Source organism: Trachypithecus francoisi, unplaced genomic scaffold (assembly GCF_009764315.1).
Source record: "Trachypithecus francoisi isolate TF-2019V2 unplaced genomic scaffold, Tfra_2.0 Lachesis_group7, whole genome shotgun sequence".
Lineage (NCBI taxonomy): Eukaryota > Metazoa > Chordata > Mammalia > Primates > Cercopithecidae > Trachypithecus > Trachypithecus francoisi.
Window position 1 is genome coordinate 16,102,043 of NW_022681472.1, and position 19,475 is coordinate 16,121,517.

Here is a 19,475-nt window from a genome sequence, read left to right on the forward strand (position 1 = left end):
TATTGAAAACTAAATTTGCTAGACTCTCAGTCTTTGAATCCTGGAGAACTTGCCTAGAGTGTGTAAATTAACTTTATCACTGTGCTGCTTGTAAATTGATTTTTTTCCCCTTCAAAAATTGTTCTGTTCCCAATTCTGCACAAACCCCTGGGATTGTTCAGTGTTGCAGACACACCTTCGATAGTCTTTGAAGTTTGACTTTTAAAATTCTTAAGAACAGCGTAGTAAGTTACTTTTAATATTGACCCTTTTAAGGTAGTAGAAACTGAAATGCAAATTTGGTAAAAATTGCTTTACCAGAACCAAACTCTGCATTTCTTCTTTCCAGTTTAAAGATTAAACCTGCAAAGCGTTTTGACCAGCCAGGAAGTACTGTTGTTGTCTTTTGTTTTGCCGAGTCTGATCCTTAGTAAGCTGGGTAACTTCAGGTATGGGTGTCCACTGCCAAATTCAAACTTCCACACACCTCTTTGAGAACACTATGGACCTTAGGGCTAACTTGAAATAAACAAGACAGATGCCTTGAGACTGAAATTGGTTCTATAGAACCAATTCTATATTCATGTATAGTTCTCATTCATGTATAGTTACTAAGGTGAGCCCACTAAGGGAAGGGCAATTTATGCAAGGTGGTGAAGAAAAGAGAGAAGGGAGAGAATGAAATTTACTTTGTTAAGGCCCATGAACATACTATATTTGCCATTTTTACTTCTAGAAAATAATGTCCAGTAGAAGAACATTTGCTGATTTACTGCCCTAAGGAGCTCAGAAATTTAGAACAAGAGGGTGAAAGTATGACTGTGTCTCAGATTCCTCTAATGGGCTCGTATTTTGGTTTGCTTGTGATTAGTCAGAGGCACCATGATGTTCACATTGGAGACCATGCCTTTTCTTGGGTTGTTACTCTTGTTCTGTCATTCCCATTCGATCATTTATAAAGCAACAACAATATCACCCACCTCACCAACCTCATAGGGTTATTGTAGGAATCCGAGAGAAGAGGTATATAAAATGTTCAGCAGAGAGAATAGGTGGGGCGGGCCTGCTGCCTCAGGGGGCTACCCCTCTGCTTGTGGCCTGGGAGATCTAGGAATTGACTCACTCTAACTGCAGTAAACTTCGCATTGTGTTGCACTTGTGGTGGTTTTTGTTTCTTCCCTGCCCGGAGAAGTGATGGTTCTGTTGGCCCTCTTTTTTCCCTCAAAATTACTCCAGGGATAGGAGATGTAAGATCAGGAACACAGTCTAAATACTGGCATACCCTTTTTAGAAGGCTAGCACATGTAAAAACATCATTCAAGTCTCGTATAAACAAGCTAATTTTTGCAAGCATTTATGAAGCAACAGAGACACATCAAAAGCATGTTCAATTTAGCATTAGCTCAACTCTGTGCCCTAGGGGTGTGTGTATAGATAAACAGGCTGTTTCAACTATATGGCCCCTAAATGCAAGCCTGTGACTTCATCTGGTACTTTTCCTAAGAAGTAGCAATGAATCTGTGACAAAGATGGAGAAAAGAACTGGCTGCGTTACAGTCTTTGAAATATAGTAGATGGTGATTTGGGGTAGGGAGAGTTTTCAAGACAGGGCAAGGAGCGGGCTTGTTTTTTTGTGGTTCTTGAGGAATTGGTTCAGTCCCTGGGACAAAGTAGGCCTCAATATTGATTGCATTGAATTATGCCAGTGGAGTGATTTTGAGAATCATAGTGGATAATGTTTGTTGGCTGCAAAGCACAGTAAATACCAGTTCTCACCTACATCGTTATCTTTGAGTAAAAGGTTAGTGATTCTCTACAGCTTTAGTTTGGAACTAAACTAGAGTTTTTCTCCGACCCTTTGAAGGCAAAACCCTCAAATTTGTGTTAAATTTTGTAGCCATCTTAACCTGCAGATTAGGGTTAGGATCTTAAATAGAAGTAAGGCCTTTACGGTTTTGGAGAAGGACAGCAGTCTGCTCCCTAGGCTTGTGCTGCGGCTACAACTAGGGTTGGAGAACTCCACAGCCACCCCCTTTGGCTGAGGATACCACTGTTGGGGGTCCTGGTCACATACCAGACCTTCTCACAAGAGGCTTGGTAAAGTATGTGGATTTTGTAGCAATAGCTCCTATGTTAGGATTCTAGTTTTGCCATTTTCTAGCTGTGTAACTTTGGGTAAATTAATCTTAAGGTTTCAATTCCATCATTTATAAAGCAGCAATAATATAACTCACCTCACCAGCCTCATAGGGTTATTACAGGAAACTGAAGACAAGGGGTATGTAAAATGCTTAGCAGAGCACATGCTGCATGTAACTATACAACAGATGATTAAAGGAAATGTCATTCAGTACAGTGTTGCAGGATGGCTTTAGGACTGGTACCTTGGTGCTGTCTCTCCGCTCAGCACCCTCTTCCCATTGCTCTAGGAGGGCCAGGCTGGGGCAGCCTTGCTGGCCCAGCAGCATGGCTCTGTGCTTGCAGAGCTGACCCTTGCCCACTGGTACCCCTGGACCTGCAGGGCAGCACCAGGCAAGGGTGGACAAGTGGTCAGAATCATGTTGGTGGAGAACAGAGAGACAGGAAAGGGGAGACGGCTGGAAGGGCAGTGGTGGATATGGCAGAGGGTGAAGGAGCTGAGGGCAAACGCCCTGTTCTCCTCCACTTGGGGGGGAGCCTTGTTTCAGTTAGAATTTCTCAGACGTTTAGAAAAGGGTTTAGCATTGTCAGAGTTCACTGCTTATATCCCAGTCAATCTGACTATAGAAACACCACAGAGTAGTGTTTTACACATTATAAATGCTGTTGGACAGTTCCTGTGGTATCACTCCACTCCTAAATATGGAGAACATGCTTGGTATTCTGTTTCTGATGTGAAACTTTTCAACATGACTGCTTGGTTCATTATTTCCATTGTTTTGGATGCTACTAATTCAGAATGTGTTTATAATTTAGATGCCATAAAGGTGGCTCATGTTAATTTGTAGCCGTTTAAGATTTTGTTCGTATGGTTAATCTATTCTGACAGCTTTAAAACACAAGCAGAAAGCCAAAGGTTCAAAAAATGCCTTCAGATAATTTTTCAACTAGATATTTCAACAGTAATTTAAAATTTGTTTATAAAATTTAATGATTCTGAGGTACATGCTAAGATAAATTATTTCATTATGCTATATCAAAATCATTTTATTTAACTTTGTAATTATCTTGACTGTGTGTGTAACAAAAATTATACAAGTCGTTCTTATATGATTATACTAGTTTATTCCTACCAGTGACTTGAGAATAAAATAAACAGCCAATTCAGCGAGCTGTTTCAGTGCATTTTATATAAAGGTATATTTGTGCATAGTGTAATATGCTATCTTTTAAAACATTTGATAATCAATGTTTTGAGAAAGAAAGATGGACAGATACACATACTTACATACCCCTGTGCTAGAGAAGGTGATGAATTTGCCATGCTATCGCTATATCAGTATAATCAAAAGTATATTTTGAAGGACATTTAAAATCTTCATGGAAAGAAGGGAAGCCATGGCTAAACACCCATAGGACACTCTCTATACTGTCTCCATTGCCACTTTCCCCAGTCATTAAGGGCTTAGAAAGTCCTGCAGTGAAGAAAACTGAATTTTGGTTAGCACAGAATTCTTTTTTTTTTAAATGGAGTCTTGCTCTGTTGCCTAGGCTGGAGTACAGTGGTGTGATCTCAGCTTGCTGCAACCTCCACCTCCCGGGTTCAAGCAATTCTCCTGCCTCGGCCTCCCAAGTAACTGGGATTACAGGTGCATACCGCCATGCCCGGCTAATTTTTTGTGTTTTTAGTACAGATGGGGTTTCACTATGTTGGCCGGGCTGGTCTCCAACTCCTGACCTCAGGTAATCTGCCTGCCTCGGCCTCCCAAAGTGCTAGGATTACAGGCGTGAGCCACCACGCTTAGCCTGTCACAGAATTCTTTAAACTCATGTTACCTGAGACCTGTTTTTATGTGACACATTTGAATATCCTTGACTTGTTCTGTACTCGTTGCCTTCTCAATTAATTCATATAGCCATTCAATATAAATATGTTTTCCTGGAAATTGTTAAGAATGAGCTGAATAAAACTGACTGGCATATAAAAAAACTTGAACTCAGGGCCCTGAGTATCATTAATACTGATTTTTTAACCAAGCAGAAAATATTTCAGTCCTTGATCCTCTTAAGAATATTTTTGTGCTTTTTATTTTATATCAAATAATTAAAGTTTATTATCCCAGTTGACCATTCAAACTGCTATCCGCTCATCTTGATCTCCTCCCTTACAAAGCAGATTTTAAAAGCTTGCTTGTGAAGCATTTGCATGTCTGCAGTCACCCAGTCTTAGGCAGGATTTGTTGTTCAAGCTGGTTCCTTTGCCTCCCCCCCTCTCTCAGCCTGGGACAGTTTGTAGAAAGCCTCCCTGGTCTCAGCCTGGGTTAGGTGCTCTGCAGTCTTTCCCAGCAGGTACTATGGCTGCCTTGTTTACTGTGAGAGCCTCAAATATTTGTTGAATAAATACATGAATTGGGTACTAGATACCAAATGCATCTTCTTTTTTATCAGTGTCATTGTTACAATCTCAATAGGACTTGCTGAAACTTTGCTAAATGTTCTTTTGAATCATTGCACACTCTTCTGGCTGAAGATCGAGTGTAGTTTTCATACCAGAATTCCTTTTTTGAAGAGTGTAGAAGGGTCAAGAACCTGGGGAATACTGGAAAAAATAAAAATTAAGAATGTTTGTAATAAAAATGTGTCTCCAAAGCCTTTTTAAGATACCAAATAGTACATTTCAATCTTAAATGACTACTTGATATTTGTATTTTCATGAGCCATTTAAGCAATAGTTTAGTGTTCTTAAAGCTTGTATTTGTGCTTCTTGGGACTTAATTGGCCTGCCTCTTCTTCACCAGAATCTTATTTTCTCTGAGAGCACAAGTGCCTCCTCCTCATTGCCTCCCTTTAGCTTAATTTGTGGGGAGGCTTTTGTTTTCATAAGTACCATGTTATTCTGGTCCCCTTGGTACTGTCTTTTCTTTTTCTTTAAAGCATTGTTTTGATTTTAGACTTGTTTGTATGTAAATAAACATGTAAATAAATACATTTGTCTGTAAATAAAATGTTTATCCTTGGGTGCCCTGTATTACAAAATGTTAGTTTGCAGAGATCATACATGTTGAAAGCATGGCACACACTGTTAACATTGCATCACTTGCTCATGCTATACTCAAAATTGCTAACAGGCTGAGGCTTCAGCAGTATAATTAAGGCAAAACATGATGAAATTAGATAGCTTTTTAAGCCAGAAAATGCTGATGAATTGTGGAAGAAATCACACTGAGATAAATAAAAAGTTGCTTTTTTACATATCTTTTCATTTTCTTTGATGATTCTCCTATCATTTTGGGTTGGATTTGCTTAAAAGAAGCAGAGGGATTGCCCTCACTTCCCCCACTGGGTCTCCTTTGGTTAAATTTGCATCTTATCCATTCTGCTGTTTTATATACGATCATTTAGTTGTATGTCTTTTCTAATTTATATGTTGTGAACAATGGAGTTAAAGAAACGAACAATTGTCTTTAGCTTATGGTAATTTTCTCAACAAAACACACTCACCTTAGATCGTTTTTATTTATAGTTTAAGTATCAGTTATGCTGTTTAAGTTCCAAAAGTTCATGGCAGTCTTTATATATTCCATAATGTTCCAAATGGCATATGGAATTATAGTAGAATATATGTCAAGCAGAAAGTTTGACAAGATGTTATTTAAAAATACCTTTGGTATCTAACATTCTCCATGTTTGCTCTAATAAATGAGAGGTTTTAGCAATGCCCTACATGGTAATATCAGATGTTAATGGCATTGATTACCTGTCAGGCAGTGGGAATTGATGGGAAAATGTCTGCTGTAAAATTAAATAGCATTAGAGAAGACTGTACCATGCATCTGGTGGGGTGGGGGGTGGAGGGGGGGACATGGCTGGGCCTGGGAGACTTTGTCAGGGTATTACTGGGAGCTCCAGGTTTTTTTCCCCACATGATTAAGGCAGGCCATCTGTTCTTTGTTAAATGTTTACAAAAACAGCTTTTCTCTAAAAGATTTAAGGAGATGTGGGTCTGGTAAACACTGTAATATTTCTGAGCACCTTTTTCACCCTATTTCAGATAGTACCAAAACATAATTCTGCTGCATATCAAATAGAATTCATACTTTTTTTGTTTTTGATCTTCACTTTTTTCCTCCTTATGCAAGATTAAATTTTTTACTGAGTTCATTTATGGCTTCATTTATTTATGGCTTCATTTATTACTAAAAGGAGCATCTAACATGATTTGTATGCTAAAGTGTGTAGATATACTTTAAATCTTTTTGTGTTATGTGTTTTATGCTTTTCCTAATTCATTACTGTGTACCGGGGAATCTCTCATTAGAAGCTGGTGTTCTATTACTGGAGCGAATGGCATGCAGATTAAAGAAAGGTAAACATACCTGGTATTAATTCTCCATTCTAAGTTTTAATCATTGTTTAGACTTTCGTCTTTTCCTCTCTTTCCAGGAACAACTTTTTCTTTCATTTCCTGAAAAATAGCTTGTCCCAAAGAAGTTTGATCTCTGTGTCCTGTGCAAAAAATATAGGGCTTTTTCCTTTTTAATTACATTAGGAAATAATGTGTACAAACTAACTCGACTTATGCAAACTAAATATAAAACAGTTAAATCAGGTCCCCTTGATACTTAGGTAATGATAATTTGGACAGTGCCTCTGTTGATGTGTAAGAGTGTTTGTGAGGAAAGGATAGAGAGGCAGAGGGTAACTTTGGCAGTGTTTAGTCAGCTGTGTTATCCCTGCATGGAAATCTGCTCATGTAGATCTACATCTATGTATTCCTCTTCACGCTTTGACCTTGCCTCTGTGTTTCCTATATATCGTTACTCTTTTTTCAGCCTCATTCTCCCTTAGCTGTGACCAGGAAAGGGCAATAAGTATTTTAAGATTTTTTAATGCCACTGGATTTTAGAAGAAACTTTGGAAATCACCTATCAATCACCTAACCCCAAACCATCATTTTGCAGAAAAAGAAACTAACCCCAGATAGGTGAAGTGATTTTTTCCCAGATGATGTAGCTGATGGTAGAGCCTGGACTTGAATTTTAATCTCTTAACTCAGAGTTCTGGGCTCTTTCTCTTACCAGAGCAATTGAGTGAAACCTGTGAGCCTTTCCCAGAAAGATGATGTGTAGAAGATGTTAGGAAGAGGTGGACAGAATCAGAAAGTACTAGAGTTAGGAAACTAGATTCAAATCTTAGCTCTGTCACTAACTGTGTGACCTGGGGTGGCCACATCACCTTCTTGGATTTTTCCTTTCTGAAAGATGGAGGTAAATTATCACTTTTTTGTTGTGAGATTCAGGGGAATTAACACATCTAGCAAACATAACATAGCTTGGTGCATGGCATCAAATAGCTGCTCAATAAATATTAAGTGTATTGGAATTGAATTTACAGTACCTGTATTTTAATGTTTAATTCAACGTTCCTCCTTTTCTCGTAGTAAGCCTTGGCGTGTACAGTAGTCACAAGGCTCTGGAGATGTGGGCTTGGGCTCACCTGCCTGCTCCTCTTCTGTAGGTCATGTGCTAAGGAGTGAGGACTCTGGAACTATGTCTGGAACTGCTCTGATGTCAGTCTCAGTTCTGTCACTTAACATCTGGTACCTCCTCGGGCAAGTTACTTCATCTTAGAGTGGCAGTGTCTTCAACTATAAAATTAGAAGAATCACCTAACGCTTAGGGCTGGTGTGAGGATTGAATGGTACCACGGCGTAAAGCGTATATGCCTGGCACATAGTAGATCGTTTATATTACAGTTAGTATTGCATGCCAGAAGCAGCATATGAAAAAGGCAGGAAATGAGAGACATATGTAGATTTAATATTTTCAAGTATTTTGTTGAAATGTAAATGTTCGTTAGATATCATAATTTATGGTATAGATGATAATCCAGGCAGCCCTGCTCTGGTTTGGATGGTGAGCTATGAGGGAGGCTGTTGTGTGCAGGAGTCACTTCCTCCGATCTTGGCTGACCACTAAGAATCTCATCCTAAATGTGGTTAGTTTTCAACTCTATTTAAGATAGTGTCTGGGTGTATCCCTAGTGGATGTCAAGAACCTCCCAAAGGCATGTCACATTAATTTATTTGAGTTATCTCTCCCTTGGTGAAATTTTGAAATACAAAGCTTAAAGAGGTTAAGAAAAACATGTTCTACCTTTCATGTCAATGCAAGAAATTTCACCAATCCAAAATCATCAAGTTTGGGTATGTGGTTTTAATTTGATATTTTAATGTTGTTTAAACCAGAAATGACTTGTGTAAGATTTATATTATGTTTACACATTTATTTTAGACTTTCACAGTACTAGAATATCTTGAAATGTTCAGTATTCTTGCTCATTTTAAAAATGGCTAAATTATATACCTTTAATTTGAGTTCCCATTCCCACATGGGGCTAGAACTCAACTTAGATGTATTCTTTGTGGCTTAGTTTTGCCTTTCACCATTTTCATGTAGGCTGTTTAAAAAATGGACAGTGTCTTAAGTTGGATTAATTTTTACTTCCTGAACTGATTTTTTTACTGTATTAACTAAAGTGCTATTTTAAAACTTTCTTAACTTAAAAGATTGTCTCTTAAAGAAACATTTTTTTTTTTTTGGATGTGAGAAGATGATAGATTCTACAACGGTATAGTTAGAAAAATATTCGCTACTTAAGTATAGAATAAGTTTCAGAAACATCAGCCACTAACTTTCAGTTCTTTTCTTTACTGTGAAGAATGATAAACTAATTTCAATTGCTATTTGTGTCTTTTAGCATTCGCCGTCGGAGCCCTTTCTAGAGAAACCAGTGCCGGATATGACTCAGGTTAGTGGACCGAATGCTCAGCTAGTGAAGAGTGATGATTACCTGCCATCAATAGAACAGCAGCCACAACAAAAGAAGAAGAAAAAGAAAAACAACCACATTGTAGCAGAGGATCCCAGTAAAGGTTTTGGTAAAGATGACTTCCCTGGTGGGGTAGATAACCAAGAACTAAATAGGAACTCACTGGATGGGTCCCAAGAAGAAAAAAAGAAAAAGAAAAGGTCAAAGGCAAAAAAAGATCCGAAGGAACCGAAAGAACCCAAGGAGAAAAAAGAACCCAAGGAACCCAAGACCCCGAAAGCCCCTAAGATTCCCAAAGAGCCAAAGGAAAAGAAAGCAAAAACTGCCACGCCAAAACCCAAATCCAGCAAAAAGTCAAGGTAGGCTGTGGGCAGAAACAACAACTGCAAAACATTGAGAGTACAGCAATTAGCGCCAAATAGTTACAGCCTGTGAAATGAGGGGTGGGAGGGGACACAATGATTTTTGTCATCATTGAGCTTCTTTCCCTAATATCCAAACTAAAAAGCTAAGACTTTTACGCATTCTGAAAGTTAGGACGTATTGTTGTGAACTGTTGATTTACAGATCTTACTAGATACAAATTAAAAATCAATTTTTTATATTTTTGTGAAAACTTATTTAGCAAATAGAATGAAGTTAGCAGTATAATTATTTGTAAGAATAGACCAGCAACCTCATTTTCAGTGATGATATAAAACTGGATAGGAAGGATTATAGAAGAAAGGTCACTATATTTCACTAAGCATTTCAGCCCTTCTTCCCAGAGGTTGAACCAGGATTGTTAATTCTCTGTGCTTGGCAGAGTAAGCCTTCCAGGAGCAGGGTTGAAATCCCAGTGAGCAGCGGAAGAGAAATCAGTTAGTACTTGTCCATTGGATATGAATTCAAGAGTAGCATGAATTTTAGGTTCTAGGGAAGACCCTCTTTCACTCCATACTCCCCCCATCAGTTCTCTGACCGCTCCCCCAAAAAGCATATTTATTCAGTAAGAAAAGCTGAGAGGAGAAGACATTGAAGACTAATTTTTTTCATTTGTAGTGAATGTTTCTTACAACTGTTCTGAACCAGTTCCAGACATCTGAATCTGTTTTTCAGAATGTGGCTCATGTTGGAAAATATAGTTTCCAGATGGAACTATGGTCAGCCTTGGTTAATCTGAATCTGTTTGCAAACTCCATTAGAAAACACGCCTACCCCATACCCTCATGTGCACGTGTAAACACACACCTGTGCATGCACCAGTCAATTCTGCATTTCCTGTGAACTTTTTGAGATTGCTGCTCCGTGTGTGCATGCCCAAGTACACAAACAGAGGAGATTAATTTTGTGGCTAAAAAGATGTTGCCTTGAAGTGAAAGGACAAACTTGGACTTGCAACTTCCTGCTAAAAATAATCTAAACAACTCCAAATACATTATTATTTGATGTTTTAAAAGTTTGAATCATAGCCATTGAGGAAATTTTGCCCTCAATACCTTTTATGGTGCCAAAGCAACTGAATTACATTCAGTAGCTCAATCTTACAGATAACTTAATATTTGCATTTACTCGTGAATTTTCTTTGATGCCTCAGTGTGTGGTCTCCTAATTGAAAACCATCACTTTTTTCCCCCTCTTTGTGAACATATTTTTAAACTTAACACATTATAAAATCTGTTTTTATTTAAGAAATATTAAGTGCTTATTATTTGCACGTACTGTTTTAAGAGTTAGGGATGTAAGGGTGAGGAAGAAAGACATGGATAAAATTTTAGTTGGACTTTGTGAGGTAGTTTAAAAAATAAGTAATTAAATCTAAGTATTATGCTTTTGGTAGAAGAAAGCATAAGCCTATTTCTCCCAAGGAGAAAGAAATCGAAGCAAAAATCTTAAAAGAATATAATCTTTTTTCTTTAACTTAAAACATAGGAGTCTCTGTTCTAAAGAAGCTTTTTGGAGCTCAGGAAATACATCATAAGTATTAATCTTAGCATCAAGATATATATCTGATTCCAGTTTTCATCTTAATTTTTAAATTTATCACCTAATGGTAAAAATGGATTTAAAAAAGAAAATAACACTCTGTATTGGATATTGTTACGAATTTCCAAGTATATCCTTTCAAGTTCTAAATCTATATCAGACTGGCTCTGTGTTTAAAAACTTACTTGGCATACCCTTACCTCTTGTAGAGTCTTTTGGGGCAGATATTAAAGTGCTGTATTTAACAATGAAATTTGTTAACATTTTCCGACAACTGTAAGAAACTGTTTGAAAGTTGGAGCACCAAATCTAGTTAGTCCCAGGCATGCCATGTCTTCTTGGTGCCAATATAGACCCTGTGTTTATCCGCTAGAGAAATGTTCAGTGCAAGCCTCATAGGCTTGCTATCTACTCTGAAGTATGAATCAGAGTCTGTGCAGAGTAAGTGCTTGGCATTGCTGTATCTGAGTATTGGCTTTGCACTAGAATCACAAGCTTTTGGTAGGAAGAAAAGGGTGTATTTTCTCTGAAAAAGTGTCTAGTACCTTCCCTGCTCTTGCCACTTTTAACTAATAGTCTTAGTCAATGCCTGCTATAGGCAACAGTTATTTTACCCTAAGTGGTGTGAAAATAATTGGATGGAACACGTCTGATGAGCCTATGGATTTACAGGTTAAACGGGAGCTGCTGCAGTGTGGCCCAAAGACTTAGGATGCTACACTGGGGAGTGGGCCATAAAGAGTGTTGGTGGCACCTCTGTTGGCCCTGGTTACTTGATCACTTATAGGGCCACTGCTGATTTACATTGAAGTGTGGTAAGGACATTCCTGAACTTCCCTGTTGACAGTCAAACAGGGATGGCTGTCCAAGCACACGGTAGTTGAATTGAGGTTTTAAGTAAATTAACAAACCAGACCATTATTTTGTTGAACCTCATTGTTTCTCTTGATCTGATAAATTGAGTATGTTGCGTTGTAGTGTTGTTATACTAAGTGTAGAAAGGAAACAGCATCCCTGGAGCAAGGATAACTAGAGTGCATACAACTACATGTAAATTCTGAATAGCATAGTAGAATAATTATGTAAATTGAATATGCAGTGATGAAGGTAATAGGGGGTTTGCGTTATGTTAGTACTGGATTTGAATTGCCGTAGCAGTTTGCTTTTAAGCACTGGAATACAACAGTGGCAATTTTGTTTTGCAAAATGTTATGTGATACCAGTTATTTCCATCCTTGAATAAGTTAACTTGATGAATTTGTTTATACAGAAAATAATTTTCCTACAGAGAGCTAAAATAGAGGGAATAAACAGAACTGAAATGAAACATTTAGCACAGAACTGCTCACATCTTTACTCTGCAGCCCTGTATGCCATATCATTGCTGTGTTGTACAAACAAGTGTTCTGTTCTTTGAGCGGGAGGTGAAGGAAGCGGCCCAAGGGTGCGCTAGCTTTCTCTGTGCTGTGTCACTGTCAGGGAGAGAGCTTGATCTGCATCACTTAACACTCACCATGGTAAAAGACATGTGAAGGCTGGCTGTTGTCAGGGGCTGATTTTCCTTGCGTGTCTCCTCACTGCCTGGCACCCCATCTTGTTCTATAAAATGGCAGAAGCTTGAATTTGTGACCATTGCCAGAGAACTGGCCTTTTTGACAACTAAAATATGATCATACATGTCTTTCCTCTGCAGGAGGACTTAAAATAATCTGCCCAGAAACTGTTACATAGAGTGGTGGTGAAACAGGAAAAGAGTTCAGCATCACAGAAAAAGACATGTAAAACCTTGATGAGAAAAATGGGCCACGTTCCTCTTCTCTATTCTGGCCGTATCTTTTTTCCCTTTCCCGTTTTATGTTAAATATATATTTTTTCTGTTGATTTTTCTGATGCGCTCCGCAGTTGTCCTTACAGCTTTCAAATATTGGTTGTTAATATTGAAAATAACAGCGAAACCATTTGTGGGTTGGAGAGGATGCCGTTTTGCATATGGAAGGATTCATGGAGCTGGAATATGAGGATTTGCATCCTTTTCAATGCATTTTCTGTTGTGCATGCATGTGCCTTGTGCGATGAGAAAGAATTTGGAGGAAGTGCTTCCTTTGAATGACTCTTGAAGGATTTAATGGTCCATTTAGCTATATAAAGATTCTTTGAATGTACAGAAAGAAGGGAACTTGGCCAAAGATTGTGACTTGACTACTGAAGCTGAAGTTAAATGAAGCAACACAGACTTGCTGCTAATGCAGTTTCTAGGAATCCTTTTCATTCCTTGCTCTGTACTCTGTCCCTAGAATTAAACTTAGTAGAAAACTAAAATGTTATTTTTCAATTAAGAGTGAAGTATTGTTTTTACATACTAGTCTTATTTTAAAAAAAAAAAAACACACACACATACAGTACCAGAAACATGTGAGGGAGCTTTTTGCAAATCATACTATCATCATTAATAGTAATAGTATTTATGTAGCAGCTTTCTCTGAGGAACTTAGCTTTTCAAATATTGCTTTCTCAGTTATGAGCTTGGAGAGTAGCAACGTTTACCTGAGAAATACTTTTATTCAGCCACCAAGTCCAATGGTGGTGTGTTTTTATAAACTAATATGTATTTTGTGCTGTACTCTTGTATATATGAAATTTCTTAATAGAGATTAGGCACAAAAGTATCCCATTATGCTAATTTTGCTAGTAAGTACAAAAATCTAGATAGTCAGATGTCTTCCCGTCCCTTCAGGTATATGGGTAATAAAGTAAATTAAACCCTCAGCCTTTCTTTGCTTTTTTTTTTTTTTTTTTTGTAGCTGTCCTGAGATTTTTTTATTCTTTATTTTACTCACATGCTATGATTTACTCTTGATGCAAGACATTGGACATTTGAAAAGACAGAACTAAATGTTTTGCACCCTGTGCCTATGGAAGAGGGTAGAGATTTCTTACATGTGTGATGATAAATGAATCTTTGAGCCCTTTCAGTGTTGGTGCCCATGAACATAGTGTGGCTCTGTCTCCCGACCTGTCCTACCCAGTCTCTGGTTCGTTAAATCCAAGCTTGTACTCCCTTTCCTGCTGTCTCAAAGGCTGTCTTTTCTTCAACAAAAGGACCATAGGATCTTTTAAATCCCAAATCCTTCTTTCCTTTAGGGTAACCACCTCAAGGCCTTCCTTTTGCCAGCCAGCCTCAGTGGCCCCACTGTGGCCCTTCCTCTTTTTGATTTCATCTTAAACCGGCTGAGTAAGCAGTGTGAGAGAGTCATCAGCTGCTTTTAGTACAGAGCTTGGTGTCTTTGACATGTGTGGTTCAGTTCATATCCATCAAGGGAAGAGAATGCCTAATAATACTGACCTTGAAAGCAAGTTTGCCAACTCATTGTCTGTGTCAGATGCAGGGTGGGCTACATTGGGTCTGCTGGAAATTTGTTTTTGCCCATCCAGAGAACTGCAGTGGACTCCAAAGCAGTGGCCTTGTTGCCACTTTGGTTTATATGAGAGAAGGTGATGTAGATCCCACTTTCAACTCCCACTGCACCTATCAAATGGAAGGTCAGATGTGAGGAGGCCATGAGCTACAGTGGGATATTAAAGGGAGATTTTTCTGGAGGCACATTCCTTGAAAGTCCTAAGTGGAATTTTCAGGTGGAGCGTATGTTACCATACAGTACATGTGGTTATGATGTTAGGGCTGGCAGGTAAAGAGCAGAAGGAATCATAGGCTGATTTTATCTTTTATTTAAATAAGTCTATGTATGTGAAAATGAAGTACTTTTGAAAAATGAAATTGTGTACAAATGCAGTTTGCACCTGATATGTAAAGATCTTTATGTTAGTTGTCTTCTGCCTGGACGAAGGCCCCTTTGAGTCTTCTGGTGCTTGTGCAAAGCCACTGTGCAGAGCATCAGTCATCTGAAATGCCAGCCCTCACTTCAGCCACCTTTATGTAGAAGTCTGTGTGACTTAGCCTTCAGACGTTAAGTAGGAAATGAAGAGTGCAAATCAAGAAAAAAGACACTGTTCTTTTTTGTTGTTGTTGTTTTTAAGTTAGACAACACCCTTAAACTTCCATAGAATACTAATTTTATGTGTAGCCCTGACTTGTATAGGAATAATATAATTTTGTGGGAGTTTGGTTTCTCCTGTTGGGGTGGATGATGGTAGTTTCTTCTTTGTTGTTTTTACCATTTATTTAATCTGCCAAAGTCTCATCTCATCTGTGGCACCTGATTGAAATGTGGGTGGGCAGCATGGCTCATTTGTTGTGTTAGCCTCCCTGGCAGATTAGAGACCATAATGATGAATCTAGGGAGGGGGTTTTGACTGCCAGAGTCCCCGTTTCTACTTCATAGGATTGCTGTGCATGAATAAGAGTGGCATCTTAAAATATGGCACAGGTAGTCAAATGTGTGCCCTATAGTTTGGCACTTGGAAAGATACGCTATGATAAAAGGCCATTGAAAGGCCTACTTTTTGCATTAGTTTTGAAGTGTCTAATTGGTTTAATTCTTTATGTTATGTCTAGGAAATGGAGAGTATGAATCAAGAAAAAAAGGCACTTTTTTTTTTTTAAGTAAGACAATACCCTTAAGTTTCCATTCGAATGCTAATTTTATTTGTAGCCCTGACTTCTATAGGAACAATATAATTTCGTGGGAGTTTGGCTTCCATTATAATGCCAGGTGATGCCACGTAGCCAAAGTGTTAATGTCGACGTTAAACTTCTATTATCAGATAGCACATTAGCTAACTAGACTTCTTTTCCATGTTACTTCTGGCAGATCTGAATTTAATCCATAAAACTTGGTAACTGTTACAGATTTTCTTTCTTTTCTTTTCTTTTTCTTTTTTTTGTTTTTTTGAAACAGACTCGCTCTGTCGCCCAGGCTGGAGGGCAGTGGCGTGATCTCGGCTCACTGCAACCTCAGGTTCAAGTGATTCTACTGCCTCAACCTCCCTAGTAGCTTGGGACTACAGGGGTGCACCACCACGCCCCGCTAATTTTTGTATTTTTAGTAGAGTTGGGGTTTCACCGTGTTGGCCAGGCTGGTCTCAAATGCCTATCCTCAAGTGATCTGCCTGCCTCGGTCTCCCAAAGTGCTGGGATTACAGGTGTGAGTCACTGCACCCAGCCCCAAGTGACTTTTTTTTTTTTTTTTTTTTTGAGACAGGGTCTTGCTCTGTCATCTAGGCCAAAGTGCAGTAACACAGTCTCAGCCCACTGCAGCCTCAGCCTCCTGGGCTCAAGCAGTCCTCCCTCCTCCTACCTCAGTCTCTCTTTTTTCTTTTATTTTTATTTTTTGATTCTTTCAGATCCAGACCTACAGAGACTTTTTCTTGTATTTTTTATAGAGACGAGGTTTTGTCATGTTACCCAGGCTGGTCTCCAACTCCTGGCCTCAAACGGTCTACCTGCGTTGGCTTCCCAAAGTGCTGGGTTTACAGGCGTGAGCCACTGTACCCAGCTGGTGACTAATTTTAAAGAACTTAAGACATTTATTAATTCTTCATTGAACTTGTACATTTGTTGTCCGTAAGTAAAACAGAATTATTCCCTCTTCCTTGCCTGCTAACGGCTTTCCTCTTTCTTTTTCGACTAGAAGAGTAGGGTAAATAATTTGTGGCTGGGGTTTAGGAGTTGAGGGTGGCGAGGCACCTGCTTGGAGTGAAGCATGTGGGTGCCAGGTCTGGTGCCTGAGAACCGAGGGTGCCTCAGGCTGCTGGGTGCAGGATTGCAAACACCTGGGCAGCGCGCTGAGCACTACTGGGGCCTTCGCCAAAAGGATGCTGGATGTCTTGGTGTGAAGTTTTTGACCTCTGGGTTTATTATCTGTCATTCAGAGTTTGATTTGTCCCCTTCCTCATTAGCTTATTCTGTCGTCTGCATTTTATTACATTCTAGTTTAGCTGTTAAATTTAAGTCTTAGGACTTTCTTTAAAATTTTTATTTTGTGGGGTTGATTTTACTCTATGATGTACCAGATTTTATGCTGCTTTAATTGGCTTTTTAGAACTTCACACTTTATCTTTTTTTAGTTTGCCTTTTTGTCTTTTAATTTTCTTTTTCATTGTCTAAAAAACTTACCGAATAGTAGACAGGGCTTAAAGGAAATCCTCTGCTCTTAAGTTGAGAGGCTAGACACTCTCCTCTGCCAGCATTGAGCCCTTGGCCTGTAACATCTAGCTGTGTATTTTAGTGTGGCAGCTCAGATCATTTTAGAGTTGTATTTTGCCACAAACACCCTGCATCACATTCTGTGTGGCATCCCATGCCACAAAAACATCTCTTTTACTTCTTATCCATTAGGTTCATTTCTTTATTCAAAGCCTTTTCAGGATATAAAGTGTAAGAATATGCTTTAATACCTTTCACTCTTCAAAAAGATTATAATGTAACATTTTGGAGAAGCTTGAGTCTCTGAACACAAACCTGATTAATCCTCATGACCTAAGCCTCAAGGTTAAGTTTTCCTAATATGGTGAGAAACTTCACTAACTTATCCCATCTGAAGAGACTGATTGAGAACTCCTTCCCATTATCCATTCTCATTAGCTGACCATATTCTCATCACATTTGGGTCCACAATCTGGTTCTTTTTCAAGTTTTCTTTCTATTCAGGACTTAGATCATCAGGCTGACACTAATCAGTGTTTAACTGTGTTCTATTTTGTAATAAATCAGGGCAGCTACCTGGCTTTCCAGTAAGCTATGGCCCTTTGTATCAAGCTTTGTTTAGAAAGCCAGCAGAAGGAATTAGTTGCCTATACTGAATCCATCCAGCCACATTTCAGGTAATATGACTAGGCCGTCCTTATGGACTTACAGTTGTAAGCTGAACATGACTCCTTGCATAAACGTAGATTGCCTAGACTCTCTCTCCATGTGACAAATACTGCTCTCTGAATATAAAGTTTGTGTTCTTCTAATGCCTGCTTCTAAGAGTTTGCAGTAAGTTGGTGTATGCTTTGGTGCCATTGGGGGTGATTGCAGAACTTAAGACCTTGGTCACTTAGCTATGGACCCTGAGCACATCCAGCTACCCACCAGTGTAACCCAACTCTCATGATGAAATGTAAAATGTAAGTAAGGCTGGAGGAGGAACAGCGGCCCTTCGAACCTCCAGCAGCATCCTCAGAAAATGTTCTCCATCTGATTACAAGGGCTTGTCTAAAATGAGTAGATGGCTGTATATCTCATTGTCTTGCCTCATGAGTGGATGGCTCTGTGTGTTAGTCTCTAGCCTCAGGAGTGGATGGCTCCGTGTCTTTAGCCTCACAAGTGGATGGCTCTGCGTCTCTCTAGCCTCATGAGTGAATGGTTCCACGTCTCTCTAGCCTCACAAATAGATGGCTCCGAGTCTCTCTAGCCTCATGAGTGGATGGCTTTGCATCTCTCTAGCCTCAGGAGAGGATGGCTCCACGTCTCTCTAGCCTCGTGAGTGGATGACTCCACATCTCTCTGGCCTCGTGAGTGGATGGCTCCATGTCTCTCTAGCTTCATGAGTGGATGGGTCTGTGTCTCAGCCTCTAGCCTCAGGAGGGATGGCCTGCTTTTTGGTCATTATCAGTAATGATGTGAGATAAGGATCACAAAAGAAATTTGTGAGTATGGAGGCAAGGTATGTAGATGGTATTCTTTTCTATTGGTTTTTTAAAAATGCTAGGTTTCACTCCATTTTTTTAAACTTTAGCCCGATTTTACTGAGCTTTTATAGGTGTTTCATCAAGGTAGATGCTATGTGGGGAGTTCTTATATGAGTTAATGAGAAAAATATTTAGAGTAGTGCCTGGTACATACCCAGGGCTATGTATGTTTCCGCTGTTGTTATTGCTATTACTTGTACTGTTGTAACTAGACCAGTTAACAATTATAAGTAACCTACCAGAGTAGGCTCTAGAAATGCAAACATAGTAAGACACAGTTTCTTCTCTGCTTGAGCTTACATGATAGTTGGAGAAAGACACACATATAGTACTTTGATTTTAATATATTGCAGTAATGTTACCACCAACTTGTGTGTATTTTATGTATCCTTTGTATGGGGTATATCATGTGACACCATCCAGGGTGGAGTGAGGAGATCATATCTGATCCAGACCGTGGTGATTAGAAAATGCTTCTTGAAATGAATGGTGTCCATGCTGAGTCTTGCAGATGAGTAGATTGGGATAAAAGTATAGGTAGAAGAGATACACGTGTGTTTTGGAGAATAGTTCTGTATGCCTGGAAGCATAAGAGGCAAAGGGTCTCGTACACCCATATGGAGAATCTCAGACATTACATGTAGAGGTTTAAAGCAGAGGAATGCCCCAGTGAGATTTGCATTTCAACTGGTTACTCTGGTGACTTGAGGTGAGTTTTCAGGTGATGTTTTGGTGGCATTACCATGATGCTGAGGTGGGAAATGCAGAAGGCACAGCAGGTTTAGGAGAGGAATGAGGGTAGACCTGATTTCTTCTGGGCTGGTGCCACTCAGGGATGGAATTTACAGGTGTTCCCTGCACATGGCCTAGTTATTCTTCCCACTCACAGGCTGCCATGTGGCTGTCTTCCTGAGCTAGGCCCATGAGTA

General features: G+C 39.2%; 1 protein-coding gene across 6 annotated transcripts in view; it reads left to right on the forward strand.

Moving 5' to 3' along the window:
* CHD7 (chromodomain helicase DNA binding protein 7) overlaps positions 1 to 19,475 on the forward strand; it is a 189,815-nt gene that overhangs the window by 94,295 nt on the left and 76,045 nt on the right. For all 6 annotated transcript variants that reach the window (XM_033203496.1, XM_033203500.1, XM_033203499.1 and 3 more), the window contains one exon: positions 8,878 to 9,308. In XM_033203496.1, the coding sequence (XP_033059387.1) occupies positions 8,878 to 9,308 (431 nt within the window). The remainder of the gene's footprint in view (positions 1 to 8,877; positions 9,309 to 19,475) is intronic.